Source organism: Trichoderma camerunense (genome assembly GCF_050948025.1).
Source record: "Trichoderma camerunense strain CBS 138272 chromosome Unknown V8C40scaffold_1, whole genome shotgun sequence".
Lineage (NCBI taxonomy): Eukaryota > Fungi > Ascomycota > Sordariomycetes > Hypocreales > Hypocreaceae > Trichoderma > Trichoderma camerunense.
The window spans coordinates 1,774,217-1,797,735 of NW_028145369.1; the positions used below are offsets into that span (position 1 = coordinate 1,774,217).

Genomic DNA, 23,519 nt, shown 5'->3' on the forward strand with positions numbered 1-23,519 from the left:
AATCCAGCAAGGCCGCTGGAGACGCGCTTGTGCTGCTTCGGGAGAAACGGCCGTTGGCAGGTTTTTGGTGTCAAACAAGGGCTATATTTCGCCGTTGCCTTTTTGTGGTTGTCTGGAAGGTGGAAGAGGCGGGAGGAAATTAGGGAGCACCATAATACAGTAAGAAGGCAAAATGCAGAAGGGGGGAGGGAAATAATTGAACGCTGGTAACACCATGATGACGAGGGTTTTCGATGCTTTGCTGCATGTATGTTTGCTCTTATCTCGGAAGCAATTGATGGATCCAAGTCGTAGAATGTCACACACTCAAAAGTCCTTCTGTGGCTGATGCTGTGGCACGTGCATGCTGGTGCCTGTACCTGTACCTCCCCAGGCACAAACCAAGCGCCAACAAGCCAAGAAAGATAGACGAGATCGCTTGATTGACAGCCTGAGCGCCCAGAAAGCCAATTTTTAAGGTGCAGCCACATCCGCCGAAGACCAACAACCCAGTCAGCAAGTACATGTACCTACCTGTGTAAGGAGATTTTCTCACACCGCAGTTAACAACAACCAACGACATGAACCGACTTTTGCAATGAATCAGGAGATTGGATGGCTCCACGATCAAACACTGACTAATCCAAGAGTAGCAACGGCGTAGAAGTCGCGTAGAGGGAGGAAGGAAGGTAGAAGAAAAAAACTCGATTTTTTTTTTACGTGGGGGATAGGAGAAGTGGGATGCAGTAGGAGTGGGAGCCCGGGAAAAAAAAAAGAGATGGCACTTAATTAATTAAAGTGAAAACCGTTGATGACATTAGCCTTGTTGGATCCAATTCCAAGTTGAAGTTGCCCCTTGCAAGCACTCCTAACAGTTAGTAGGAATGTGCAAGCGCCGGCATCTCCATGTAAGTAACAGTACCAGTACGGAGTAGTATTCCGTTCAATGTTCCCCCCTTTGCGCCAAATCATGTAATCCCTCTAAGTAAGTACAATGAAATGAAATATCCCGAACCCATATTACTGCCAAACATCAAAATGTATGTAATCTGAAATCACGCCCTAGCCTGCTTCAGCAGCACCGGCTCCGTAGAAGGACCGCCCAGTGTGCTCCGGTATAGCCAGGAGGCAAACTTCACACTTGGTGTGTCCACCCATCTCGTCACGCCGTCGGCCAGCGCTAGAGTCAGGGGCAGTAAAATCAACTGGGGGATGAGGAAGGCAACTTCCAGCCCCAGCGGGCCAGACTTTGGCAGGGGAATCTTGTTCATCCAGTGCGGGATGTGTTGCGCGTGGTCGTCTCCCTTGAAGCCCACGGCCATGTAAAGCCGGTCTCCAAGTGTGCACAGCACGGGGCCGTGAACAATGTACAGCGCAAAGGAGATGCGCCCTAGATACTGGCAAAACTTGGTCTCAAAGAATCGCTTTAGCCAGTGAATGCGCGGAATGATGGCGACTAAGAAGCCTGAGGCCAGCCAGAGGTAGAACCACTTGTAGTCGAAGACTGCCTGAGGCTTGAGCAAGGACAGATAGTACCAGCCACGGCTCTTTGCCATGTCCCGAACGTCCGCGGTTTCGGCTGGAATTCCGCCCAAGTAGAGACTGAAGACGAGTAGATGGTAGTAGATGAAGTCTTTGATTGGCTCCAGGCGAGTCAAGAAGAACGGGAGCTCGCCTTTTTTGGCCAGCAAGTCGAGGTCGCAGAGTAGCATGCCCGTGCAGAACAGGGCACAATACCAGCCGTCTGTGATGAACATGAAGTAGAAGATCAAAGAGGCTTCGCACCAGAGTCGTGCGGCCTTGGAGCACCTCGAAAGGGCCAGGTGACAGGCGTAGACGACCATGGAGCCTTTAAACTCAACTGGGATGGACCATAAGTGGACGTTGTACTTGAGCCACAGGTCTCCCTCCTTGAAAACGAAGCTGAAGTTCTTGAAATCGACGTAAAAGGTCCAAAGTTCCTCTGTCCAGCTTCCCGCCATTGTTTGTCCATTGACCCAGATGCCAAGCATGTGCCACATCGTGATGAACGCAAGGACAACCGCAATGATGGGAAGATAGAGCCGTGGCCAGCGCCTGAAAAAGGCCGATGCAATATTGTCTCCCAGCTTTGTGAACTCGCCGGCTTGCATAAGGGTCAATGGCTTCAGCGAGAGGACATAGCCGGATATGACGAAGAAGGTTGAGACGGCATAGTGGCCGCCTGTGAAAAAGTTGCGTATAAACGGGAACGCGATCATGTGGTATTTGCCGTCGTAGCCAAATCCATTTTCGAAAATGGGATTCTGCTTTTCCCAGCCGTGAGCCCACAGCTCGTGGTGGTGCCAGTACACCAGAAAGGCCGCGAAGCCTCGGAGGCCGTCTAGGTATGATGTTGGCCGCAGTTTCTCAGCCACTTGAAAGATGGTGGGTAGTTGGTAGAGAGTGTTCACAACGCGGTTCAAGACTCGCTTGTGCTTGGGAAGATAGCTGGCTGCCCTCCACATCGTATATCCGTTTGCTTCCTTGGCCAGCTCCGGGTCGTAGTCGGATTCTTCAGAATGAATCTCTTCCCAGTCTTTGCTGGTGTTAAGAATGCTTACTTGTGCCATGTCGGCGTTGGTAGCGATGATGTGAGTAGCGTCAAACCAGTAGACAGAGAAGTGGTCGTCGCAGAGAGAGAAGACACCGGAAGTGTCCACAACTTCAATCTCTCAAGCCTCGCACGGAGCAAGAGCTGGACAATGCCGGCCGAGCCGTACGTGTACTTTGTTCGTATTGCTCGACAAGGAACCTCCACGCTTCCCCAGACGGCAAACCCCAGGATCGATCCGATCTTCGAGCGGTCACGGACAACACGTCGTACTCGGGAATCTGGAATCAGAAACGATGACACGCGGCCACGAGTCCCACCGGCAAAGACGCTTCCCCAGCTTTCACAAGCCGAAAATCAGATGCTCGAGGCAGATGATAAAGGACGTCCCGAGGTCAGAAGCATGCGGAGGCGAAGGATGGGCGCGGGGTTACGGGACTATAGGTCGACTAGATGAGAGACCGCAGTTGCGGCTGACGGTATCACCCGAGAGAAAGTCGATGAGATATCGAGGACCAGCTGGTGTCGATGCCGAGGAGGACCCAGAATGCCAGGGTGATGGTGGTGCGAAGACTGCCCAAAGAGGCCAAGGATAGACACGCAATGACGCATGGGTCGGGGGGGAAAGAATTGAGGCCCCATCAAGCGCTGTTCCGGGATATGATAGCTTGGATAGGAATGCCAATGCCGTGGAGGAGCAGCGCAAGAACCTGTATTCTTGGCTGTCCATTATCACATGAAACGTTTATTTTGGGCCACGGCTTCGTGTAAGTGGGAAAAGAAGCCGAGAGTACAAGTACATGGCCACACCATCTTACTCCGCACGACGCCATCAGAACGCCTCCAAAACGCCTCCCAAGGAACGGAATATCCAAGCCAAGGTACTCGTAAGGAAGACTGCAGAAGACAAGGGCCAAACCAAGAAGGCCCTCGACTGTGGATTGGACGGCAAACCCCCTGTCTCTGTGGCTTGCATGGGAGCTGCTACTGTACTGGTGGGCGCCCCTCACACCAAAAAAAAAAATGCATGGACTGGGAATCCTCTGCATACGAGCGTTCGTTCGGGGACCTGACAAGCCGGGAGCTACATCATGTGTGTGTGTGGCTGATCGGCGCCTCGGACACCCAAGATGCATTTTCAGCTGGCTTATGAGTAGATTTCAAATTTTCTGCCCCCTTTTGACACGATGTCTTGTGTTGCCCGGAAGATGGATACATGTACTTGTACGTCTAGGGCTAATTGTCCGGAAGCTTTGGTTTTGGAGGCTTTTTTTGCGCCAGCCACTCGACAACAAGTTGGAGCTCGAGAAGCAAAAATGATGAGTGGTGCAATACTATAGATAAGATAGTACGGAGCATAATTACCTAGACGAGTAATTGAGTGCAATTGATGAATAAAAATCCTGATTATCCTCAGTTGTGACAATGTTCGAAGCCGCGGACCTTTAGGACTGCAAAAGTACATGTACAAAGTGCAAGTACATGCTGCCGGTGTCGGGCCATACCCGCGCGCCGTCTCAGCTTAGAAGAGAGAAATCCTTTCGACTCCAACCAGGTGCCTGGTTCTAAAGCACCGCTAACGTGTAAGCTGCAGTCAATCCTCTTCCACATTGCAGAGTATTGCCTGTACCTGTACTTGACGGAATAGATCCCGCTGGCTATCACAAGCCATTGCCAAGAGACACAATTCATGGCTTCGTTCTATCTATTCTATCCAACTTACATATGCTTTGCCCAAGGCTGTGGAGGGGTGGTACAGAATATTCAATCTCGTCAGCCACATGTAGTACACAAAATACCAAAAAAAGAAGGCGTCCGTATTATGCCGATGAATACAGTATGGCCGTTGTGCGGACATTGCAGGCAGGTCTCGCCGTTTCTCTCCACCTCCGTCTTGTCAGGCCTTGTCCTTGTTTCCCCATGTTCCCCAAACTGGCCTCACCTCTCTGTGCCGTTGCCTTAGGACGCTTTTGGAAGCTGTCTCCGGCTCTAGTAACGTCGTTGTCTCTTCCTGTGGCCCCAAACGTAATCACCAAGTCCCCTGGCAGATTTGCAGGGACCCACCGCCGGTGTGGGTTCGACAGACTCGAGTGTGATGGATCCCCCGGTTGTCTTCACGCCATCCGACTAAACCAACTAGCTCATCCTTGCGGGTTGGGTTGGGTACATGTACATTGACTCCGTAGGGCCTGTGGCTCAATCCATGCCAGGCAGGTAAGAGAGCGTTCGGAACAGCAAGGCGGCGAGTTTTGTTGTAATTGCGCCCATGGACGGCCCGGACAGCCCTTTTGATATGGCCCAGAGTATAATATGTGCATGGGCCGGGCGAGATGACTCTTTTTCGATCTCTTCTCCCCCCGGGTTTGCTTACACTGGGTATCCTTCCACTGATATACGCGTGCTCGCAGCATTGACGATCAGGACAAACTATAAGCAGCCTCCTCAACAAAGCACAAAGCATACTTTATCTCCTTAACCTTACCGTCAAGGTACCTGTATACAGGGAGATTTCTATACAATTGAAGCCTGAGAGCTCCAGTAGTATTCTCAGAGTCTTGCGGCTTTGCACTCCTTCAGTGGACGTACTGCCAAGGCGATCCTCGAGGACTTTTTTTTAAGTCTCGACTGCTGTTATCCAAGGCAGAGAGGTCTGGTTCGAATAATCGAACTTTAACCTTAGCCAGCTATTACCGCCTCTATTTTTTTATCTGTCTTTTTTGTTTAGCGGCTGTTGCCGTACACAGCATGATACTCAACCTTTAAGCGGTGCTTGCCATTCTCTCGACTTTCCTCATCTCCAATATTTTCTTTGTCTCATACCTGAGAAGAGAAGAATCGAGCACGTTACGATGAGCTCCCCTCTCGGATCTCCGAGGCTCATGTCCTCAGCCAGCCCCTTCCGCAACAAGGTGCCTACACAGATGAGAAGGTGCCTCCCCGCCTATCTCTTCCTCGTCTTCGCCCTTTTTGTCATCCTCAATTTCGACTGGGTCTTAGCGATACCCAATCCTGCGTCCGTCCTCCGTCGACAGCCAAAGCCGCCTCCTGTACCAGGCAGCACATTTCCGCAAAAGATCTGGCAGACATGGAAAGTCGATCCTCTTCACTTCGAGGAGCGCGATCTGTTGACGGCGCGGACGTGGACTGAGAAAAATCCGAGCTTTCGCTACGAAGTTGTGACCGATGCCAACGAGATGGCATACATTGAGGATCGGTATGGTCCAGATGGTTACGATCGCCCAGATATCGTCGAATTCTACCAAATGATCAACCTACCCATCATCAAAGCCGACCTTTTGCGATATATGATCATGTATGCTGAGGGCGGCATTTACGCAGACATTGATGTCGAGACTATGAAGCCTTTTCATCGGTTTATTCCCGAGCGATACAACGAAAAGGACATTGACTTGATTGTCGGCGTTGAGATTGACCAGCCTGATTTCAAAGACCACCCCATTCTGGGAAAGAAGTCCATGTCTTTCTGCCAGTGGACATTTGCGGCGCGCCCTGAGCAGCCCGTCATGATGCGTCTGATTGAAAACATCATGAAGTGGTTCAAGGCCGTTGCTAGGGATCAGGGTGTGCCGCTGGGTGAAGTGCAGCTCGACTTTGATCAAGTCATCAGCGGCACTGGACCCTCTGCTTTCACCAAAGCCATACTTGAGGAGATGAACCGCAAGTCCAAGGGACCGAGGGTCACCTGGGACAATTTCCACAACTTGGACGAATCCAAGCTGGTGGGCGGCGTCCTCGTCCTCACCGTCGAGGCTTTCTGCGCCGGACAAGGACACTCTGACTCTGGCAACCACAACGCCCGAAACGCCCTTGTCAAGCATCACTTCCACGCGTCCAACTGGCCTAGCCGTCACCCTCGATACAAGCACCCTGCCTATGGCCAGGTCGAAGACTGCAACTGGGAGCCCGAGTGCGTCAAGAAATGGGACGACAATATTGGCAACTGGGATAAATACTCTGAGAATGAGCAAAAGAAGATCATCCAAGACATTGAAGATGCCCGACAGGAACAAGAGCGACAGCAACAGGCTTTGGCAGCGCTGCCTGCAGCTTTCCCCTAGTACTTTTCTTCCTATGGGTGATTTGATGATTTTCTTTTGTACATTTCCTCCCTCGATTGCAATTTGCTTTGGCTTGATTGCGCCGATTTAGACATTGGTTTATGGGTTTATGGGTTCATGATATGGCGCTGGCAGTATTCCCTGGGTACGGAGTTTTGGGCGGTTCTTTTACACTGAGTAATAAAAGGATGGAATAGGCGACTTGTTGGCATTTTGGTGGCGACGGCAGACAAGGCTGAGAATATATATATACATATAAGTGTATAGGTGCATATATCCATATAGATGTGTTGATGTAATGAATTCAGATTGGAACATCACATGCTGCTTTAAATTGATGCTGTGTTGTGTAATATTCCGTCATTGATGCATTTGCTGAGCCAATTGTCTTGTAGCTGTCAAGTTTTGAGAGGCGGCTTTAGGGTATGAGATCAGCACTTTGCTTTTGCTGGATCCATTTGAATGATTGCCTATTTGAATGACTTCATTCAGTGTAGAATTTTGTTTTAAATATTGCATCTCGTAAACGGCAAACTCATTTTCCTGCAGAGAATCGTAAAAACGCCAGCAAGAGCATCAATCTGCAGGCGGTCGGACAGCATCAGGCTAAAAACCATAACGTGGGCTGTTCCACAGAAGCCATTTGATCAGGTATCCTTGAAAAGCCAAAGCCACAGCAAGTTTTAACGGCAGCCTTGGCTTACCTAAGGCAACTGTGCCATCTGACCCGCCCTCTAGCCTGACGTGTACCGCCCGTCTCTGGTCTGGTTGGTATTCGCCGCATCCAACCTCCATTTCCAGGCAATCCAACTCTTTGTCCGGTCTTTGATACCACCCACTGCGCTGCCCATCACCACGGCCTGTTTGCCGCTCTGCGATATCTCCGCTGCTTCTCTACGACGCTCGATCGAATTCCTTAGAATCCGACGCTATCGGACGTTCTTGCGCCCGCATTCCGCCACTCAGCTCAACGCTTTTCGGTAGAGTGCAGTTAATCAACAAACCTTCAAAATGGCCGCTCGCGCACCTCCCGCTGGTCGACCAGGCCTGAACACTCGCTTCGCGCAGTTCAAGCTAGTTCTTTTGGGTGCGTTTTTGATAGTCGGATGGTCGAGATGTGTTGATGTGTTGTGCTAACATGGCTGTTTTGCGACAGGCGAATCTGCCGTTGGAAAGGTAAACTTGCAACCTTTTGGCTCGCTACGCTGAGTGGACAAAAGAAGAAGGAAGAGGAAGTGAAAGGCTAACAACCTTGTTACAGAGTTCAATAGTCCTTCGTTTTGTCAAGGTAGATTGCACGTAATGTCTGGGAGGCCTCTGAATCGCCCTGCTAATGAAGCCATCAGGATCAATTCGACTCTTTCCGAGAATCCACCATTGGAGCGGCTTTCCTCACTCAGACCATCTCTCTCGATGAGAACACGACGGTCAAGTTCGAGATCTGGGATACCGCTGGCCAGGAGCGATACAAGTCGCTTGCTCCCATGTACTACCGAAACGCCAACTGTGCCGTCGTCGTATACGACATCACGCAATCCGTACGTTGAAAACCGGGGTTGCACAACGAACATGGTATTAATAAGAGATGCAGGCTTCACTAGACAAGGCCAAGGCCTGGGTAAAGGAACTCCAGCGCCAAGCCAACGAGAACATCATCATTGCCCTTGCCGGTAACAAGCTCGATTTGGTCACTGAGCAGCCCGATAAGCGAGCCATCCCAGCGGCAGATGCCGAGGCCTATGCCCGCGAGGCCGGCCTCCTCTTCTTCGAGACGTCTGCCAAGACCGCTGAGAACGTGCGAGAACTCTTCACCGCCATCGCGAAGAAGCTACCCTTGGACCAAGCCGGACCCAGACATGCTCGACCCGGGCAGCGTCCCGGCGTCAGCCTCGCACCAGAGAATTCCAACACTAATGTCAACGGACCATGCAGCTGCTAGACAACACATGATAAGAGGTTGCGGCGGGACGTCTAATGATATGCCTATGTACCTACGTCCTGCAATGCATCCATGGGGGTGGATCATTCAGGTTCAGGCCGGGATAGACTGACAGCAGTGATTCAAAGCCTTGGACTTGCATCAAGCAAGTCTAGGTGCGTCGTATATTTCTCGGAGTCTTGGGTTTGGAGGGTTATTGGCCGACGATTTATGTTTTTGGTCCTCTTTTTTATTTTATTTTCCACTTTTTTTCTTTTTTAATATGCACCTTTGATATTTTTGTGCTCGTCTTGATGCACCGGGATGTGCATGGGGACTTCAAAGGTAGATTCTCTCGCAGATGGGCTTACTCTGAGCTACAGGATGCCTGGTGGAGGATTATGAGATACGGGAACGATGTGTATTCTGTCCTTCGGTGAATCTGACTGAGCGTCTAATAGATTGCTGCTTTGATTAGACTATGGTCCGTGCTGTGATTTCTTCGATGCATCTTGTGAGATGGATGATGAGACACTCCGCATGAGCCGGGGGAGATTCACTCGTACGAGTGAGTGGATCGCCGTATCGAATCCAGAAGTAGCATGTATACGTGACCCAAAGGATATTCTCAATTCAACTTCAAGAAAAAGTAGAAAGGAAGAAATATCAACGAAGAGATTATCACATTGCAATACTACATGATTTTTCTACTACTGATTCCAACGACCAAATGTATCCACAGCCAAACCGGTTACTGGCATGACCTTGGCGTTGCGTCACGGCTCCGGTTCCTGCCGGCAGTCTTGGAAGCTCGCATTAGCCGAACTTTTGCCCTGAGCGTTTATTGTTCCATGGGCTAACTTTTGGGCTTGACACTCAGATCCAACCACCATCCACCGCGATTGCATTTCCAAATGTTGCGATCATCGCTTCGGTCGGCGAGATTGCTAGGCGGCAAGCCCATCGCGGCAGCCGCCGGGCGCCAATGGTCTGTTGCCGCGTCGCGACAGGCGCCTCTGGCCAAGGTAGGTGGCGTGCACAATCTCACAAAATCGTGGGCCTCCGAGGGGAAATTTTGCGACTGACGAAGAGCTTCTGCTTGCTGCCCTCTAGAGATTCTATGCCGACCAGAAAACGCCGCCAGTCCTGCCCACGTCCGAGACCCAGAGCTCTGAACGCACTCCTCCGCCTCCTGCCCAGCCGATTGTCGACACGACGGTGACGGCGGCAGAGATTCCTCCCACGCCGCCTCCCCCTCCACCAGTCGCCGCCAGCCAGAGCGCAAAGCCAAAGTCCAGCCCGCCGCCCCCGAAGAAGAAGGGCTTTTTCAGGAGGCTGCGCAACTTCATCTTTACTTTGATGGTGCTTGGTGCGGCTGGCTTTGGCGGAGGAGTTTGGTACTCGCGCATCAACGACAACTTTCACGATTTTTTCACCGAGTACATTCCCTTTGGCGAGCAGGCTGTTCTTTACCTGGAGGAGCTGGAGTTTAAGAAGCGATTCCCTAGTGCTAGTCTTGGCGGCCCCAGACACACCGATGGTGGCGAGAAGGTCAGAATTCCTGCCCAGAGCGGTGCTTCCTGGAGGGTGGCGGACAAGACGGAGCCTTCTGAGCGCCGTACGAGCGCCTCTCCTGCTGCTAAGAAGGCCGGCGTGAAGCCCACTGAGAGCAAGCCTGAGGAGCCAGCCAAGCCTACAGAGCCCAAGACTGCCGTTGTTGCCAAGCCTGTCGAGAAGACCACCCCAGAGGAACAGCCAAAGACGTTCTCTTCAAAGGCAAAGGCGGCTGATCCCAAGGATAAGCCTGCTGCTAAGCCCCTGTACTCCATTGACCTGATGACCCTGCCTGATGCCAAGGAACCCATTGTTCGAGACCTCGTCCACATGCTGAATGATCTCATTCTGGTCATCAACGCCGACGGTGCCCATGGCAAGTACTCTTCGACCATCGACAAGGCCAAGAACGAGGTGCTGAGAATTGGCGGCCGCTTGAGGGAACTCAAGAGCGAGGCTGAGAAGAAGGCTGCTGAAGATGTCCGATCTACTGTTGCTGAATTCGACACCGCTGCCTCTGATCTTATCAAACGAGTTGAGGGCACCATGGCTCAGCAAGAGGTTGCCTGGCGTCAAGAGTTCGAGGAGCAGATGAAGACTGTTCGCGAGAGCTACGACGAGAGGGTTAAGCTTTTGCTAGAGCGCGAGCAGAAGCTCAACGAGGACAAGCTCCACAACCAACTGCTGGAGCAGGCCATCGCCCTGAAGAAGGATTTCCTCAAGGAGGTTGAGGCCCGCGTCGAGCAGGAGCGTGAGAGCCGCATTGGCAAGCTCAACGACCTCACGACAGCTGTGTCACAGCTGGAGAAGCTCACTCTTGGCTGGAATGAGGTTGTTGACACTAACCTCAAGACGCAGCAGCTTCACGTAGCCGTTGAGGCTGTTCGCGCCAGCCTCGAGGATGGCCAGCACCCCCGACCGTTCATCCGAGAGCTTGTTGCGCTCAAGGAGATTGCCTCTGATGACGCCGTCGTCGACGCCGCTATTGCCTCAATCACCCCTTCGGCGTACCAGCGCGGCATTTCTACCTCATCTCAGCTGATTGACCGATTCCGCCGTGTCGCCAGCGAGGTCCGGAAAGCCTCTCTGCTTCCCGATGACGCAGGTGTTGCTAGCCACGCTTCCAGCTGGGTTCTCAGCCACGTCATGTTCAAGAAGCAGGGTCTCGCTGAAGGGGACGATGTCGAGAGCATTCTGACCCGTACACAGACATACCTAGAGGAGGGCGACCTGGATGCTGCAACCAGAGAGATGACTGGCCTGCAGGGCTGGGCAAAGACGTTGAGCAAGGATTGGCTGTCTGAGGCCCGCAAGGTTCTTGAGGTTCAGCAGGCACTTGATGTGAGTATTTACAATGGTCCCCGTTCCTTGATTCTACGTGAAAGCTGTGACAGAATTTTTTTAACTAACATCGCCTGAACAGGTCATTGCTGCAGAGGCTCGACTACAGAGCTTGAGGGTGGATTAAAAAATTATTGAGGATTTCTTGGTTCTGTATATTGATCAGAGAGGGAAAAGAAAAGTAGAGGGCTTCCGGCCCGTGTATAGTTTATCGATAGATACAAGCATAAGTTTTAAAATGTGATTTCATGCTATATTACAGAAGTTTGCCATGGAAATTCCTCTTTTTAATCTGTATGTTCAGGTAATACTATGGCCTATCTTGAAGCTGATACAAATTCTACCCATTCGATGCGATTTTTCTCAGTAACATTCTGCCCCACCATGTGGCTGCAGTATCTCTTATCCATATGATATCAGCCAGCCAACTGAGATCAGTACAACACATCTTCATCATTACATCAGCCTTCAAACCTCTACCGGTATTAATAGCCTCAATGCAGAGAACATGAGATGATGTAACACCTTGTCCCCATCTCTTCATCTATCCTTTGCGTACCTGGAACATGAGCACCAGGTTTGCTCTCAAAGCACGCTTCCCAGTGGCTTCACCAATCCCATCACCTATAAATCGCGCCCTCAGAGCATCAACCCAGCCCTTCAGCACAATGGCTCGAGACTACAAGGAAGCCCTCGAGAAGCTCGCCCTGCTGCAGTCCAATCGCATCATCACAAGTCTCTTTGAGGCGCCGGAGAAAAAGACGCCGCAGGATCTCAATGCGGCCGCCATCCCGGAGATGACGGCATGGCTCCGCCGCGCCGGTTACACGCCCCAGGATCTCGCTCGCATGAGACATATCCACGTTGCTGGGACAAAGGGGAAGGGCTCTACTTGTGCTTATGCGACGGCTATGTTGGCAAAGTATCGGACTGTGGGGACGTACACGAGTCCGCATCTCGTTAATGTTAGGGAGCGCATTGCGATTAACGGCGTTCCCGTCTCTCGAGATGTGTTCACTGCGGCGTTCTTCGAGATTTGGGATCGACTTACGGAGGCTGCTGTGAAGGATGGCATGGCGGCTGTTGAGGCGGAGGGGGCGGCGTCGAAGCCGTTTTACTTTCGGTTTTTGACGATTCTTGCGTGGCATATTTTCTTGAAACAGGGTATCGAGGATGTGGTCATTGAATGCGGCATTGGGGGCGAGTATGATTCCACGAATGTGTTGCCTGCGGAGGCTGTTTCGGCTGCGGTTGTGACGCAGCTGGGGATTGACCATGTGGCCATGTTGGGAGACACGGTGGAGAAGATTACATGGCACAAGGCTGGGATATTGAAGTCTGGGGTTAAGGGGTTTACGATGAAGCTGCGAGATCAGCCGGGCGTGATGAATGTGTTACGCAAAAGAGCAGCCGAGAAGAATGCAGAGCTGGTAGAGGTTGAAGACGATGTTGTTGAACGATGGGGTGGTGTGAATGGGATATTGAAGGGAGACTTTCAAAAGAGAAACCAGGCGCTTGCTGTCATGGCTGTGCGAGAGCATCTCGGCATGGGGCAGGGCAAGCTGGAGGATATCCCGCAGAAGATGGTTGAGGGTCTGCAGGAAGCGAAACTTAGGGGGAGATGCGAGGTTGTCAATGACGGGGCGGCTGAGTGGCTCTTGGACGGGGCGCATACCAAGGATAGTCTGGAAGAGGTAGCCAAGTGGTCTGTTCAGAATCATTTGGGTTCTAAGGAATCCTTGATATTGATATTCAACCAGCAGGAGAGAAACATTACGCAGCTCTTGGAGGATTTCGTGGAGACGGTTAAGAGAGCGGCAGGCAGAGAAGATGTGTTTCGATATGCATTGTTTACGCGGAACGAACTTGCGAAACAGGCTGATGGGGAGGAGAGGGATATGCTTGTACAGGAGCAGGCGGCGGAGAAGATGCGCAGTTTGATTCCTGGGTGTGATATCAAGATATTTGACAATACCCTTGACGCAGTGGCAGAGGCTAGGAGGCTTGCGCAGGGACAAGATGAGTCAAGGAAGAAAATCTTGGTGACGGGCAGTTTGCATCTTGTAGGGAGCATATTGCAGGTTTTGGAGCCGTGAAAGGATGAAAAGCACTCCAATGTATGTTTTTTGGTGTCCGCAAGTCTAAAAATATTGTTCTATACCCAAGTTTTGTTGAATTATCATTCCCGCTCCCGCCCTTTTAGTCCATCATGCAATTGACCCATACCCAAGTTTTGTTGAATTACTATTACCGTTCTTCTTTCCCTTCATTCCTTGTAGCCTTCGTAACGTCTCTCACAACGCATCCGTCTCCTCAAGAATCCCCAACGCACCGCCCACCAAATGCAAACTCCCCGTAACATACGCCTGAACCACCTCTCCTTCCGGCAACCCCCCCGCCACACCTCTCGCATAATTCAAGGCATCCTCAATAGTCGGCAAAACGACAACCTTTGACTTGGGGTCTATCGCGGCCCACTTCTCGGCAAAAGCCTTCTGGACGGTGAGCTTGTCAATTTCTGCCGGGTCGATGGTGTTGTTGACAAAGTCGCGCTTGTAGCCCGTCTGGGAGTACGTGACGTTTGTGCAGAAGACGACGTGGTCAAAGGCCGGGCGGTCCTCCTGGTCCTTGTTGATGCTCTTTAGGGTGGTGCTGATGGGCTGCAGGAAGTCGATTGCTTCAATGCGGCCTTGTTGGTTGAAGATCATGATCCTGGGGCCGGTTCTGCTAGATGTGTGAGCAATATAACTTCATCAAAGAAAGCTTTTCTCTTTGAAAGAAAAGCCTGGGGAGTATTTCTTACCGGCCGGTGATTTCACTGGCGAACCACTTGGATGACATTTTCAAGCTGTCTGCGGTGTGAGCGCCGTCGAGATGCCAGGTCACGTTCTTCTCTTCCTTGACTTCGCATCGGCCCCTAAAGACGCACTTTTCCAAACCGTCGATAAACTCCTGGGGGAGCTTCGACTCGGAGACTTCTTTCAGCAGACCCAGCTTTGTCAGGACAGTCTCTGCCAGTGCGATTGCTAACGTTGCATTCTTCTTTTGAAACACTGCGTTTGGCCTGATTTTGACGCCCCCCAGGCGAGGATCGATTTTCAATGCCTTGAGGTTGACTTCTTTTTCTTTTGCTCGGTTCATCAAGACTTCTGCCGCTCCGGGCAGCTGCTCAATCGTGAACGCCGGGCTGCCCGTCTTCATGATACCGGCTTTATGCCAGGCAATCTTCTCAACCGTATCTCCCAAGATAGCGACGTGGTCGATTCCGAGGGTGCTTATACCCGATGCTACCGGGCTTGACACAAGGTTCGTTGAGTCGTACTCGCCGCCTATTCCGGTCTCGTACACGGCCACCTCAACGCCCTCCTGCAAGAAGGCATGCCAGCTTACGAGCGTAAGGTAGCGAGCATACACGGGCTTTGATCCAAAAGGTGTGTCCTCTTCGGGGGCCTCTCGCGATTCCTCAAGTCGGTCCCATACCTCGAAAAAGTACTTTGCGAACAGCTCCTCGGATATAGGCTTAGAGTCTATGCGGATGCGTTCACGCACAGCCATGAGATGAGGTGATGTGAAGAGTCCCGTCTTACGAGGGCCGCCATGGTGCTGTTGGTACTGCGAGAAGATGGAATCGACAAAGGCGCAGGTGCTGCCTTTTCCTTTTGTGCCTGCAACATGAACAATGTTGAGGCGATCAAGATCCGCAGGCTGCCCAAGGGAGAGTTAGTTGGAGATGCTCGAGTGATTGAATGAGATAGTGAGGTTGATAGGAGGCCACAGACTGTGTATCCGATCCTTGTGAGATATGCTCTCATCTTGGCGATGCCAAGCACAGAGTCAGGCAGAATCCCAGCCTTCCGACGGGCCTCAATCACCGCGAACGGCGTCTGCAGCTCGTTGAGCTTGTCAATCGCATCCTGTCGACATGAAAATATACGCTTTAGAATCTCATCCCAGGGACGCCATAGTTGTTGAGCGCACAACATACATTGTAAGTCCTGCTTGTAGACGCCATGCTTCGCGCCTGAAGGCGTACGGCTATGAATTTGTGCAGGAGAGTCGTTGGCCGCGTCGATGCATAACGCATCGGTTTGAGTCCAATGTTCCTATTTTAACTGAAGGGTTGGCTGTGTTAGGTGAGATTGACACTGATATAGGGACGCTGGCGCCCCTCCCCCACTGCAGGTGAGAAAAATCGCCGGAATCGGCTCTAGCTTTTTAAGATAAGGACGAGGAAGAAAAAAAATGTGAGAGGTGATTCGTTCGGCTTTAGGTGAGCTGCAGGGCTTCTCGCTGTGTTTCGGCGATTAACTTGGTCTGGCTTTGATGATTTGATTTTATATGTTTGAGGATCTCTTTTTGATAGATGTTTTTAAATGGGAGGTAGAATGACTCGTTAAATCGATGATTCTAAGAAATGCGACGGTCCCATTTGATTCTTATCATAGCGCCTTTTCTCCGGATATTATCGGCATCACCAAACTCGAGTGTCGATCTCACAACAGCACAACGACTTGTTGCGTTGTTCCAAAAGTAATTTCGAGATTCTGGAAATTACTTTGTTGAATTTTATATTTTAGTTTTGAGACATGTCCAGCAATGTCACTATCTGTTGAAATACTACCTAATGTTGAATTCGTTAATCGTAGCTCCTACCAATAGTAGCAGCTTCAAGAGGTTGAATGCACCAATCCTGTCATAATACCATAGAGGCCAGCCTCAACAGAATTAGAAATCAATTGAGAGGCTCACGTCTTTCCCATTCGTTTTAACAACATAATCTTTCATCCCCTTCTCCAAACCACCAGTAAACGCCGAATCAAACCTCTTGCCACTATCCGTCCATGCCAAATTCGACCTCCAGGTTAGCCAGTTTTCAGCCATGGCTCCCTCCGGCGCTCGAAGGATGCCCGTTGCAAGGTCCATAATCTGCCAGTTCCCTGGGCCTTGCAACTTGCGCGGGTCGTTTCCGTAAAAGATTGTTGCACCGCAAGTGCCACAGAAGCATCGCTGGACACCTGGTGATGACTCATAGACTTTTGCGGTTCCAAAGTTGAGATCGCTATTGATCTTGGGCTCGCAGTGGCTAAGAGGCAGAAACGCCCAGCCAACGAGGTGTGTTCCGTTTGAGAGGCGGCAGTCGCTGCACATGTCAAATGAGGCTATCCATTTGGTTGGATCGACGGGAGAAACGCAGCCGCGGACAATCTCATGATCAAGGACCTCTTGTGTAGGACGCTTGATTGTGAAAGACACGCCTCCGCAGTGACACTCAGCCCGCAGGCGATCTTGTCCGTCTTCGCCCACTTCTGGCTTTGCTTCAACAATCTTGGCTCGAGGGTCGTCTTTTGGAGGATTCCAATCCGGCAGCTTTTGGTCGCCCAAGTGTGTCAGGATTTGAGCAAGACCTTTGTCCTTGGCCGATTCACTAAATGTGTGGCTCGTGAGCTTGAAGTTATCTGGTCCATGGTCTGTGAAGATTGACGTGGCAACCGTCCACTCCCCTCTATCAAGTGCGACACCTGCAATGTGACATCCGCAAGTCGAGCAAAAGTCATAAGTGCAATCAGCTCCCTTGATGGAATATGTAGTCAAGCTCTTCTCACTTGAAGGCGCAATGAAGTTGGGCTTGATCCCTTCTCCCAACTTGGCGTGAAAGATGCATGGCGCCCCAGTGGTGAAACGACAGATGCTACAATGGCAGAGATAAAGAGAAAGAGGAAGAGATGCCGTAGGAATGTCAACAGTGAAGTGAACGGAGCCACAGAGACACTTGGCCTCGAGAGTTTTGGTTTCAATGCTAGAGTCTGCCATTGTAGAAAGAGTTACAGAATGGTTGTTAAACAGTTGACTTGTTCCGCAACTAATTGTCTTGATTTAGTGGCCATGTTTCGCGCTTATATCTCCACGATCTAAAGGCCGACGGGCTTGCCTAAGTGGGGGTTTAGTGATGTTCACATTTGTTCACGCTCCTCCATTCGGATATCCATCTTCTTTGAGTGTTTTTTGCGATCTGCGTTAAACTGTTTTAACATCTGCTGTACTGGGGGATCAGCAGGCAAGTTGCAGATAAGCTGGCTTGAATAGTTGCTCCGAATGACTCAAGCTTATCCCCTCCATGAACGGAAGTCGCTTTCCTGTTTAGGCAAAATTTTTCCGACATGCTGACTGAAATTACCCTTTTCTGGCTTTCTTCAAAGAAGCGTTACTTTTGGCTCTATCTTGGAACTTTTCTTTCTTTTGGCGGAAATGTTCTCAACGTCATCTGTTGTTGCGAGCTGATTAAGCATCGGAGATTGGGTTACGCGGAGCCAAGCTAATAGTTGAAATTACTCGCACTGGCTGATATGGCGGTTGATAATAGCCGATGTAATTCCGATCGTGCCCAAACTTCTCATACTTGACTCGAGCTCTCTTATCAAATTTTCTACCTGTCTATAGCTTGCTGGTGCCGTTGGCCTCATTTTGCACGACATGTCGGATGCTAGAGACAGTTTGCTTGACCTTGAGAAACACCGTCTACGGCTTGAAGATAATGTCAACAAACTGCGGAAAGCTCTGCAGCATTGGCAAACTTGGGATGCCGAATATGAGGCTCTCAAGGAGGAGGTTGAGGCCGTGACGGCAGCAGACGAAGCTGAAGAGCTGCGTCGGATACATGGCGAATTTGATGGCGAGCTGCTGAATGGGAAGGAAATCGACGACATCATTGGCCAGCCAAAGCTTAAAACCAAAGAACAAATCATCAACGTCTTAGAGCGACGCATCGATTATGTGTCTCAGAATATTTCGACGCTGCAGAAGCAACTCGAAACAGCCGAGAATAAGTATGCTGCTGCGACTGTCATCAGCCAACCCGATGCCACTGATGAAGATGGACAACCTATCCTGGATATTGTCGAAGAACTGGATGACGATGACAATGTCGTCTCATTTCGGCTGAATAAGCCTGGCGATTCTCTGGGAAATGTTGAAGCGCTCCTTGAAAAAGCTGGGATTACAGATGATACAGAATCTCAGCCCGAAAAGGAGGATATAGTCTCAAGTAAGACCGCGGATAAGGGAAAATCTCCCAAAGGCAAAGAACGGGATCTTAAAGCAGTGGCCAAACCGCCTTCACCCAAGCTTGAGGTAAAGAAAACCGTCTCATTCTCAGAAGATACAAAGTCTGCTGAGGAGTCAGAGCCTGAGATATCATGGAGAGCAAAACGTGTCAAGGAGATCATGGGCGCCGCTAAAGATCAAGAGGACATTAGCATGCAAGCTGCTGTTATACCCAAAGACGAATCACCAGAAGATGCAGCTTTACGGCAGCAGATGCTGAGGTATGGCATGAGCGAAGTTGGCGCCGTTGTTGCCGAACTTGAGCTCGAGGAAGGCGATTCAGAGGAAGAGTCCGAGGACGACGAGGATTTTGATGATGAGTATGACGATTATGATGAAGAGGACGACGAAGATCAATACGGACGCTATAAAGGAAGCGTTGTCACCGACCAGTATCGCCAGCGGATGCTTCAACTAGAAAAGAAGCTTGGCATTAAGTCACATTCCTCCAAATCTCGGCCCAAAGTCGACGAGGAAGACGCAAGCGATGATGATAATGATGAAGGCATTGGCCATATTGTTGTCAACCGAGAAGCTGCAGCACCATCACCATCAACAGCACCAAAGGCTACCCCTCTTAAGTCAAATCTTAAAGAGAAGCAAAATGACGATCCTGAAACAAAGAAGGGCGTACGTTTTGCGGCTAGCCTTGATATCGCCCCTGAGAACAAGCCTCCTTCTCCCGTCGTCAGCGAGACGAAAAAGAAGGATATTGTCGAACCTCTAAGCGATCTTATTGTAGAGCGGAGCAGCTCCTCAAAGCCGATTAAAACCGAAGCCCAACCAGCAAAGAAAGCATCACGATTCAAAAAGACTAGGGACAACACGGATTCAGCAAGTGTTATTCCCAAGGGACCTCTAGATATCAAGCCGAACTTTGTCGACGAGGATCGACCGGCAGTTCCTACTGGTCCAGAAGGCGCAACAATAGCCGATAAACTGGTCGAACGGGAGTCGACGGCTGCTGCCATTGCTCCCGACGAAGTCAACGATATGATGAGCTACCAAGAGGTGGCTGATGAGTATCAACAGATGCGAAGAAAATTCATCCAGCGAGAAGGTGGGTTCCTCAAACCGGATGAATCTCCTATCAAACCCATACGAGACGAGGAAGATGAGGAACCCATCAGCCGATTCAAAGCTGCACGGCTCTCGCGCCAGTAGTATGGAGAGGATAGTCGATATATAATCGATAAATCTCACCATATTATTGAGTAATTCGTCATGCCCTGGCAAATGTGACTCTTGAGAAGATTGCCCCGAAGTATCTACCACCTCCGTGTTTGTGTTGGCTAACCTAGTGCGTAAATCAACCAATATCATCCTTGTAATACATGGATCTGAATGCTCTTACTCAATTATCAGTGGATTGCAGCTATCAATCTGCCTTCCATTCCGATTCGATCCGAGAACAATTTCATAGTAGGGTTCTCTGACACCGATACTCGACTTTGGTCATTTCAATAGTTACGGTGATTCGTTAGGCTCTATACATTGATTATTGAACGAGTGTTGTAGGATGAAATGGTCATATTATTCTGAGTGAAGTCACTATCTCGTTCCTTCGATTCATGATAGTTGGATCATGCATGTGTCGATTTCCTCCACATAAAAAGAACTCGCCTCATTAGTAGCAGATTGACAACCTTCCCGCTATCTGTCATTAATATAATTGATTTCCCAAAAAATAGGCCAATGGGAACAAAATTCTCATGATAATTGGTCAAAAAAGCAAAAAAGAAGTGATTCCGCCCGGGCTCGAACCGGGGACCTTTTCGGTGGTGTCAACTAACTGTTAACGAAATGTCATAACCAACTAGACCACGGAACCGTATGTTTCTTGTTGAAGATTTTAGTCACTCAGAACATTATCAGCATGTGCACGCCAAGTCTCTTGGTTGAAGGTTGAATAGGATCTTTTCAACTGGATAGCCAGTCTAAGGAAAAATTGCAACTCAACTATAGAACCGGTATAGCTCCAGGAATACATATTCAGTGTAATCATATACTAATGCGCAATGATGATATGAAGTGAGATAGGCATGATTGTTATTTCAGTGTTCCTCTTGTTTTTTTTTTTTTTTTTTTAAAAAAAAAAAACCCCCCTAAAACTCACATACATTTGCAGGAAGCATTGGATGCTCTCAAGAGAAATAGTCTATTAGTATTCAATGATACAGTTTGCTATTTGTTAAGCCTCGGGATCCTTATAGTCTATAATGATTTGATACATGAGATCCCGCCCACGCTTCAGATGCCGTAGTTTACATTCATCCCATGAATAAAAGAAAAAAGAAAAAGAGCGATGGCTTGTACAAGTCCATACACGGAGACACCAGATATAAGTAAAAACAAAGAATATGAACCCAGCAAGAAATCCCTTCATGAACAGCCGTTATCCGCAACATCATTTCCCTCTGCTGAACAAAGCAGCAATCGTGTCTGAGAATGTCGCCTGGCCTTCTGCGCGCCGCACCTCTCTCTCTTCCCTCTTGGCGTCCCAAATCTTCTTCACGTTTGCCGCAACGTCGGCCTTGGCTTGCAGGTCGGCTCTTAGAGCGGCTTCTTCAGCGACTCTCTCGTCTTCTGGTAGCTGGTCCAGCTTCTCCTTCCACTGCTTCTGAAGCTCATCTGATGGCTTGATGCTGGCCGCGCTGGTAGCAGTCGTCTTCGGCAGTGAGGGATCGAAAGTTGGGATAAGTGTGCCGTTCTCCTTGGCCTTTTCGACTTCCGCTTCGTGCTGGAGCATTCTTTGGAACAGCGCATCGGCGTGTAGTTGGATATCTTCATCGACTTCGCCTGGTCGCCCGGCCACTGAACCGTAACCTAGCGCTCTTAGAAATCTCTGTGGCATTTTCACGTTAGTATCCTCCTCGCATGCTATATCGTGCCGAGGGGGTTTGTCATACAGATTGCATGGTGTAGCATCTCTCAAACCGCCGTACTTGATGTCGGCACATCTGCAGCTGATCCTCCCAGCTACCGCTCTTCATGCAGTTAATCCACTCCTCCTGCTGCGGCGCGCAGTTCTCGAGTCCAGCCCTGGCGATTGCCGCCTTGCGCTCCTTGTACCCCTCCAACACTGACATGAGCTTATCGTGATCGGTTGATGTCTCTTCCTCTACCTCTGCTAGTGGTCTGTAGTTCTTCCACAGATGCGCATATCGTCCGTCTTGATAGAGACTCGCTGAAGGAACCGCGGCCGGCTCTGGTTTTCGTTCCGCCGCGGCGCCTGCATCTTGTCGCTGTGTTGATGCCGCTCGCTGGTTGGGAATGTACTTGACCGGGGATTCTTTTTCCAAAAACTCGCGAAGCTTGGGATCGAGCTTGCCGAGGGGATTCGAAGCGTCGCCGCCAAAGATGGAAGGTAGCCAGCCCATGATGAAGAGTGAGTTGAAGCCGCAAGAAGCGACCCAGGGGTATCCAGATCTTTATTTGGCTTACAGGTGGCTCTGACGTCCCCAACAGAATAGGTTCGGGAGATGCTTTTGACAAGGGTGTGAATATTACATAAGGTGACAGATGTGCACTGTGCAGATTTATGGAGCGCAGCGCATATGTCAACGTGCATTATTATCCACGATTTGTGTGCAGGGGGACTTCTTCATAGGGAGAGTAGTAATAATTGATTGAGATCTTTGAGAAATTCATGAAAGAGAGGCAAACATCTTTATATCATCCAATGAACATCACATATACGCGTCAAAAAGTGAATTCAAGTATGCCATGCGTATTGGTGTCACGCGATATTGTCCCTGTTGTACAATCACTGATTCCACTATACCATGAAACCTTTCGTTGATATTTGAACATTTGGTTTTTATTCATTCATCACCTGAGGGTCTCATCATCAAGATTTCTTTTTTGCACCGGGCTCCATGATTGGGAATCGAATTAAGCGTCATAAACAGCCCTGAGACGTCGAGATCTTGGTCATGAATCCTTTTTATTCACGATTGCGTCTACAACTCATTTTGTAAAGCAACTTCCCATGCCGACCCTCCAGCGGGGATGATTCGTTCCCCCCCGATGTTTATCACGCCAAAAATGCCAGTAGAGAAACCCAATTTAGAACTTGGAGAAGGACTTGACCGCCTTGCCAGTTCGGGGCAGAACGCGGAGGACGTTGAAGCGGACCTAAAAGGAGAGCGGATCAGCATCAAGCTATGCCATCGAAAAAAGGGGATAAAAACGTACAGTCTTGGAGAGAGGCCTGCACTGGCCAACGGTAACCTGGTCACCCTCCTCAACACGGAAAGCAGGAGAGACGTGGGCGGCAAGGTTCTTGTGTCGCTTCTCGTAACGAGAGTACTTGGGGATGTAGTGAAGGTACTCTCTTCGGATGATGACGGTTCGGTGCATCTTGGTGGAAACGACGGTGCCGGTCAGGATACGGCCACGGATAGAGACGAGACCGGTGAAAGGGCACTTCTTGTCTATATCATTCCAAAGTCAGCAAATTCCAGTTCCATGTAAGGCGTGCAAGGCGTATCCATCTCGGTTCTCGTCGCGTTGTCTGGCTTTTGCGCTCTTCGTTCCCATTCGTGTGTTTGAATCCTTCCCATTTCGCCGATTTCGAATCCTCCCAATTTCAACCATTTCTTCGCACGTACCGATGTAGCTGCCCTCAATGGCAGTCTTGGGGGTACGGAAACCCAGACCAACATCCTTGTACCATCGTCGTCCTCCCTTACCCGGTCGGGCGCTCTTGGTCTTGGTCTTGGAGTTCAAGAAGATGTGAGGCTGCTTCTGGAAAGCACGCTCCGACTGGACGGTCAACTCGGTCGCCCTGGCATGAATGTTAGTAAATCGCAATATTCGTCGAGAGCTGGCGCAATGCTGTCGGGCAAAACTGACATCTTGAATTATCCTGCTCCGGAGAGATACCGTAACTAGAGGGCGTATCGTAGAGGGTGGGAAGACAATGTCGATGGTTTTGCACAGAATGGAGGAGTAGGGCAACGGCGCACTTTTT

At 50.2% G+C, this 23,519-nt stretch overlaps 10 protein-coding genes and 1 non-coding gene across 11 annotated transcripts; 5 read left to right on the top strand and 6 right to left on the bottom strand.

Annotated features, from left to right (window-relative positions):
- Nucleotides 1-742: 742 nt before the first annotated feature.
- Nucleotides 743-2,775, bottom strand: V8C40DRAFT_10630 (acyltransferase 3). Its single transcript, XM_083210728.1, has one exon. It carries the CDS (start codon nt 2,568-2,570, stop codon nt 1,035-1,037), a length of 1,536 nt encoding a protein of 511 aa, XP_083079179.1. The 5' UTR covers nt 2,571-2,775; the 3' UTR covers nt 743-1,034.
- A 1,992-nt stretch (nt 2,776-4,767) lies between these two features.
- On the top strand, nt 4,768-6,968 carry V8C40DRAFT_230154 (nucleotide-diphospho-sugar transferase). The gene has a single exon (XM_083212638.1). The coding sequence runs from the start codon at nt 5,401-5,403 to the stop codon at nt 6,628-6,630; it is 1,230 nt and encodes a 409-aa protein (XP_083079180.1). The 5' UTR covers nt 4,768-5,400; the 3' UTR covers nt 6,631-6,968.
- Nucleotides 6,969-7,414: 446 nt separating this feature from the next.
- V8C40DRAFT_230157 (ras family-domain-containing protein) lies at nt 7,415-9,243 on the top strand. The gene is made up of 5 exons (XM_083212639.1): nt 7,415-7,717; nt 7,787-7,806; nt 7,892-7,918; nt 7,977-8,168; nt 8,222-9,243. Exons 1-5 carry the CDS (start codon nt 7,642-7,644, stop codon nt 8,567-8,569), a joined length of 663 nt encoding a protein of 220 aa, XP_083079181.1. The 5' UTR covers nt 7,415-7,641; the 3' UTR covers nt 8,570-9,243.
- Nucleotides 9,244-9,345: 102 nt separating this feature from the next.
- On the top strand, nt 9,346-11,703 carry V8C40DRAFT_230160 (mitochondrial inner membrane protein Mitofilin). The gene is made up of 3 exons (XM_083212640.1): nt 9,346-9,573; nt 9,662-11,443; nt 11,526-11,703. Exons 1-3 carry the CDS (start codon nt 9,463-9,465, stop codon nt 11,568-11,570), a joined length of 1,938 nt encoding a protein of 645 aa, XP_083079182.1. The 5' UTR covers nt 9,346-9,462; the 3' UTR covers nt 11,571-11,703.
- A 177-nt stretch (nt 11,704-11,880) lies between these two features.
- V8C40DRAFT_230163 (Mur ligase) lies at nt 11,881-13,606 on the top strand. The gene has a single exon (XM_083212641.1). The coding sequence runs from the start codon at nt 12,010-12,012 to the stop codon at nt 13,537-13,539; it is 1,530 nt and encodes a 509-aa protein (XP_083079183.1). The 5' UTR covers nt 11,881-12,009; the 3' UTR covers nt 13,540-13,606.
- V8C40DRAFT_230166 (Mur ligase) lies at nt 13,486-15,835 on the bottom strand. Its single transcript, XM_083212642.1, has 4 exons — nt 15,429-15,835; nt 15,223-15,357; nt 14,247-15,148; nt 13,486-14,167 (listed from the first exon to the last, which is right to left on the bottom strand). Exons 1-4 carry the CDS (start codon nt 15,525-15,527, stop codon nt 13,738-13,740), a joined length of 1,566 nt encoding a protein of 521 aa, XP_083079184.1. The 5' UTR covers nt 15,528-15,835; the 3' UTR covers nt 13,486-13,737.
- Nucleotides 15,836-15,960: 125 nt separating this feature from the next.
- V8C40DRAFT_230167 (Mss4-like protein) lies at nt 15,961-17,719 on the bottom strand. Its single transcript, XM_083212643.1, has one exon. The coding sequence runs from the start codon at nt 17,252-17,254 to the stop codon at nt 16,169-16,171; it is 1,086 nt and encodes a 361-aa protein (XP_083079185.1). The 5' UTR covers nt 17,255-17,719; the 3' UTR covers nt 15,961-16,168.
- Nucleotides 17,720-17,851: 132 nt separating this feature from the next.
- V8C40DRAFT_230169 (Prefoldin subunit-domain-containing protein) lies at nt 17,852-20,179 on the top strand. The gene has a single exon (XM_083212644.1). The coding sequence runs from the start codon at nt 17,915-17,917 to the stop codon at nt 19,706-19,708; it is 1,794 nt and encodes a 597-aa protein (XP_083079186.1). The 5' UTR covers nt 17,852-17,914; the 3' UTR covers nt 19,709-20,179.
- A 108-nt stretch (nt 20,180-20,287) lies between these two features.
- On the bottom strand, nt 20,288-20,375 carry V8C40DRAFT_t23. The gene has a single exon. It is a non-coding gene; the product is annotated as a tRNA-Val (tRNA).
- Nucleotides 20,376-20,685: 310 nt separating this feature from the next.
- On the bottom strand, nt 20,686-22,150 carry V8C40DRAFT_230170 (uncharacterized protein). The gene is made up of 2 exons (XM_083212645.1): nt 21,454-22,150; nt 20,686-21,389 (listed from the first exon to the last, which is right to left on the bottom strand). Exons 1-2 carry the CDS (start codon nt 21,922-21,924, stop codon nt 20,952-20,954), a joined length of 909 nt encoding a protein of 302 aa, XP_083079187.1. The 5' UTR covers nt 21,925-22,150; the 3' UTR covers nt 20,686-20,951.
- A 3-nt stretch (nt 22,151-22,153) lies between these two features.
- Nucleotides 22,154-23,502, bottom strand: V8C40DRAFT_230173 (40S ribosomal protein uS17). The gene is made up of 4 exons (XM_083212646.1): nt 23,402-23,502; nt 23,158-23,333; nt 22,742-22,980; nt 22,154-22,681 (listed from the first exon to the last, which is right to left on the bottom strand). Coding segments are annotated over exons 1-4 (486 nt in total). The 5' UTR covers nt 23,404-23,502; the 3' UTR covers nt 22,154-22,612.
- Nucleotides 23,503-23,519: the final 17 nt, after the last annotated feature.

Excerpts from the sequence above, each read along its gene's own strand:
- V8C40DRAFT_230154 (XM_083212638.1), top strand. The coding sequence starts at position 5,401 with ATGAGCTCCCCTCTCGGATCTCCGAGGCTCATGTCCTCAGCCAGCCCC.
- V8C40DRAFT_230163 (XM_083212641.1), top strand. The coding sequence starts at position 12,010 with ATGAGCACCAGGTTTGCTCTCAAAGCACGCTTCCCAGTGGCTTCACCA.
- V8C40DRAFT_230167 (XM_083212643.1), bottom strand. The coding sequence starts at position 17,254 with ATGGCAGACTCTAGCATTGAAACCAAAACTCTCGAGGCCAAGTGTCTC.
- V8C40DRAFT_230160 (XM_083212640.1), top strand. The coding sequence starts at position 9,463 with ATGTTGCGATCATCGCTTCGGTCGGCGAGATTGCTAGGCGGCAAGCCC. Across the intron at positions 9,574-9,661 it reads GACAGGCGCCTCTGGCCAAG|AGATTCTATGCCGACCAGAA; the intron begins GTAGGTGGCGTG and ends GCTGCCCTCTAG. Across the intron at positions 11,444-11,525 it reads AGGTTCAGCAGGCACTTGAT|GTCATTGCTGCAGAGGCTCG; the intron begins GTGAGTATTTAC and ends TCGCCTGAACAG.
- V8C40DRAFT_230170 (XM_083212645.1), bottom strand. The coding sequence starts at position 21,924 with ATGGGCTGGCTACCTTCCATCTTTGGCGGCGACGCTTCGAATCCCCTC. Across the intron at positions 21,390-21,453 it reads GATGCTACACCATGCAATCT|AGATTTCTAAGAGCGCTAGG; the intron begins GTATGACAAACC and ends AAAATGCCACAG.
- V8C40DRAFT_10630 (XM_083210728.1), bottom strand. The coding sequence starts at position 2,570 with ATGGCACAAGTAAGCATTCTTAACACCAGCAAAGACTGGGAAGAGATT.
- V8C40DRAFT_230169 (XM_083212644.1), top strand. The coding sequence starts at position 17,915 with ATGTCGGATGCTAGAGACAGTTTGCTTGACCTTGAGAAACACCGTCTA.
- V8C40DRAFT_230166 (XM_083212642.1), bottom strand. The coding sequence starts at position 15,527 with ATGCGTTATGCATCGACGCGGCCAACGACTCTCCTGCACAAATTCATA. Across the intron at positions 15,358-15,428 it reads CTACAAGCAGGACTTACAAT|GATGCGATTGACAAGCTCAA; the intron begins GTATGTTGTGCG and ends TCATGTCGACAG. Across the intron at positions 14,168-14,246 it reads GCCAGTGAAATCACCGGCCG|AACCGGCCCCAGGATCATGA; the intron begins GTAAGAAATACT and ends CACATCTAGCAG.
- V8C40DRAFT_230173 (XM_083212646.1), bottom strand. Across the intron at positions 22,981-23,157 it reads CATTGAGGGCAGCTACATCG|ACAAGAAGTGCCCTTTCACC; the intron begins GTACGTGCGAAG and ends GGAATGATATAG. Across the intron at positions 22,682-22,741 it reads GCAGGCCTCTCTCCAAGACT|GTCCGCTTCAACGTCCTCCG; the intron begins GTACGTTTTTAT and ends CTCTCCTTTTAG.
- V8C40DRAFT_230157 (XM_083212639.1), top strand. The coding sequence starts at position 7,642 with ATGGCCGCTCGCGCACCTCCCGCTGGTCGACCAGGCCTGAACACTCGC. Across the intron at positions 7,718-7,786 it reads GTTCAAGCTAGTTCTTTTGG|GCGAATCTGCCGTTGGAAAG; the intron begins GTGCGTTTTTGA and ends GTTTTGCGACAG. Across the intron at positions 7,919-7,976 it reads TAGTCCTTCGTTTTGTCAAG|GATCAATTCGACTCTTTCCG; the intron begins GTAGATTGCACG and ends TGAAGCCATCAG.